Here is a 3,560-nt window from a genome sequence, read left to right on the forward strand (position 1 = left end):
AAAAGTTCTTACTGAGAGAGGACAATAAAACACAATAAAACCATAAAATTACCAGTGGAATGATTTATTTGATAAAATGTACATAAATGTATGACTTGACAATTACATTACAAGTAATTTTTAACTTGGGAAAAAGTTACCATTGTATAGACAGATACTAGAGTTTAATATAAATATCTTGAAATTTCAACACCAATACTTCAGTTCCAGCAAGTATAACTTTTTTAATGAAGTGAATTATTTACATAGCAATTTTCTCAATGCCTTTATTACTTCCTTGTTCCTTAGACTGTATATGAGGGGATTAAACAAGGGAGTCACAATAGTGTAGAAAAGAGAAAGTACTTTATCAATTCCTGCTGAGGGACTGGTTTTGGGTCTTAAATAGGTAATAATGGCTGATCCAAAGAACAATGCCACAACCATAAGATGAGATGAGCAGGTAGAGAAAGCTCTGGCCTGACTTGTGGCTGATGGCAGTTTAAGGACGGTGGAGATGATTTTGCCATAGGAAATAAGTATCAACAGAAAGGGAACCATAACAATCAACACAGCAGCTAGGTAGACCATCATTTCATTCACAAATGTGTCCCCACAAGCAAGCATGAGTATTGGGGGGATGTCACAGAAGAAGTGGTCAATTAAATTAGAGCCACAAAAGGGCAGAGAGAAAATCTGGAATGTCTGCCCTATCTGGACTGGAATTCCACTGATCCAGGAGCCAGCCACCAGCTGGATACAAACTTTGTGGTTCATGACTAGAGGGTAGTGCAGAGGTTTACATATGGCCATGTAGCGGTCATAGGCCATCACTGCCAGAAGGAAGCACTCTGTGGCTCCCAGCACAAGAATGCAGCACATTTGTGTAGCACAGGCAACTAAAGAAATTGTTCTTCTCTGTGTCCAAAGGTTCATGAGCATTCTGGGGAGACTAACCGAAACATAGCAGATTTCCAAAAAGGAAAAATTGCCAAGGAAAAAGTACATAGGGGTCTGGAGAGCAGGGTCCAATTTTGTTATTAGAAATATGAGGCCATTACTCATCACAATAATGATATAGATGACTAAGAAAAATCCAAATAGAAGCCACTGGAGATGGGGAACCTCAGCAAAGTCCAAGAGAACAAATTCTATCAATTCAGTTAGATTTTCTTCTGGTGGTTTTTCTTGGTGTTTCATCTGTGGAAAGGGTCAATTTAGCACGTACTTTTGTTTTACCTTATTGGATCAGTACCCATTTTCTAAATTGTATTAGCGTATCTACATTGGTTTTCATAATCACTGTAATTGTTTCTAATTTAATAATGTTATTATTTGGGTATTTCTCACTTTCTCAGTTTAGATTCTAGGGATTATCACTGTACACACTCCCTTGAAATTTCCTTTAATATCATTCCATATACTTTCTGAATACAGCCCAGGATAAACCAAATTATGCCCTGCTCAGCACAGACACTGGAAACATTGGCAATCCTGAAAACAGATCTACAGCTATGCCATATGATCCCATTCGTAATTATATCTCTTGATAATCCTATTATAATTCCCTGTGATTTTTCTCTACCACACTTCAGTAGGACTGTATCAGACTTTGTCTTCCCCATACATTTTCAACTGCCTCCTTGAACTCTTCGTTACCCTCCTATCACTTGATGATCTTGATCATAGATTTTCTTATTATACAGTTCATATTATTAGGCAGTTTACCAAAAAAAAAGGGGGGTATTTTATCACACATAGGGAAATAAAACAAATACCTTTTGGTAGGATACTATATGGGGAATATAAAAGGGTTTTATTCAGGAAAACTTGCCTGGGAGCATAGATACAGATAAAAATAATAAAGAGGGTGACTCTGGGAAAGAAGGGATGGCCTGGAGTGGGTTCATTACCTGTGGGAATGTGTGGGGGTGCAGGGGAGAAGATGTGGATCTGTGTGTTGTGTGCATCTCCAATATTTCTGTTGTTTCTCAAAAATACTTCAGATAACAGTTTTCTAAACTCACTTCTCAGAGATAAGAATATTGAGACTTACTAATGATAGATAATTTGATCATGTGCACATAGGTGTGATTACAAGTCAGTGCCTTTTTTTTTTAAAGATTTTATTTATTTGAGATAGAGAGAGAGTCACAGGAGGGGTAGAGGGAGAGGGAGAAAAAACCCAAGCAGATTCTGTGCCTGGCTCAGAGCCTGACATGGGAATTGATCCTACGACCCTGAGATCATGACCTGAGTGAAAACTAAGAGCCAGATGCAAAACCAACTGAGCCACCCAGGCGCTCCAGCGCCTTTTTTTTTTAACTGGACTTGAGTTTGAATCCTAACTCCATGATTTATTATCTGTGTGACATTAAGCAATTGCTTAGATTTTTTAAATTTTGCTTTCTTGTGATAATTAAATGAGATAATATTGGTAAAATTACCTATCAATTTTATTCTGATCTATTATTAGTTATGGTCTTATAACCATAATTTTGAATATGCTGCGAATATGATATTATGTTCTTAAGTCTTTACTTGCCAGGGTTGTACCACATTGTTTAGCAAAATTGTGTTTAATACAATTATTGAGTTACTTGTTGGTGATCATGTTTATTTTTTCATTCTTTCCTTTCATCAGGCCAGGACTAAGGTAAGGTGAGTGAGACACCTCAGGTACAAAATTTGAGAAACACTCCCTCATTCTCAGAGCTGAATCTGTGTTGTATAGTCTTGAAAGTGATTGAATCCTTCGATATTGCACCCTTGGAATTTCTTGGCTCAAGATCAGGCCCAGGCCTGCCTTTCATTTCTCTGTTCTGGTGGGTTTGGACTTTGTCCACAAACAGCATACTCTAGTGTCATGGATAAGGAATACAGTACTTCCAAGACAGGCTGGATTTAAATTATGGTTCCACCACCTGCTAGCTGTATGACCTCATGAGAGATGCTTAATTTCCTTGTGCCATAGTTGGCTCAACTACAAAACTGGCTAAATATTGTACCAACACTTAGGATGTTTATATTAATGAATTCATTTCATACATGTAAAACAGTTTGAAGTCTTGGCACTCATAAAAGTCTCTCTAAAGGTAGCTGTTATCATTGTTATTAAAAACTAAGATTTATTCTTCTAAATTATACTCTCTGTTCTAAGCAGCATGAAAAAAATTCTCTAATTTATTTTTCCTTTGTATCACATGATTAATGTGGAAATGGAATGAGATCTCAAAGTGATCATCAGAATGTTATAAAAATGTTAAGCTCTGAAGATATGAATTCTCCACCAACAGTTTTGTTTATATTCTTATCTCTACTCTGTGAACCGAATGCCTAGAATATGTATCACTGTTCAGCTAAGATTGTTGCAGTTTGGCTAATTCCTTTTGTATGCCTTTTCTTTCACTAATACTATAGGACCTGGGAAGTAAGGACCTTGACTGTTTTTCTAGTTGGGATCAATATAGATCTTAGAAAATGCTTGTACACCTAAGTTGATGCTGAGTATTTGATTCTGAAATTAAGTAAAGCAGCAGACATGTTTTAAATAAAATCATATTCTTAAAGGGGAGAAATGG

The 3,560-nt window shown here is 36.6% G+C and overlaps 1 protein-coding gene across 1 annotated transcript; it reads right to left on the reverse strand.

The window, feature by feature from the left end:
• Positions 1-237: 237 nt before the first annotated feature.
• On the reverse strand, positions 238-1,197 carry LOC113914629 (olfactory receptor 10AG1-like). The gene has a single exon (XM_027580030.1). The coding sequence runs from the start codon at positions 1,177-1,179 to the stop codon at positions 238-240; it is 942 nt and encodes a 313-aa protein (XP_027435831.1). The 5' UTR covers positions 1,180-1,197.
• Positions 1,198-3,560: the final 2,363 nt, after the last annotated feature.

The sequence above is a fragment of the Zalophus californianus genome, chromosome 11, assembly GCF_009762305.2.
Source record: "Zalophus californianus isolate mZalCal1 chromosome 11, mZalCal1.pri.v2, whole genome shotgun sequence".
Lineage (NCBI taxonomy): Eukaryota > Metazoa > Chordata > Mammalia > Carnivora > Otariidae > Zalophus > Zalophus californianus.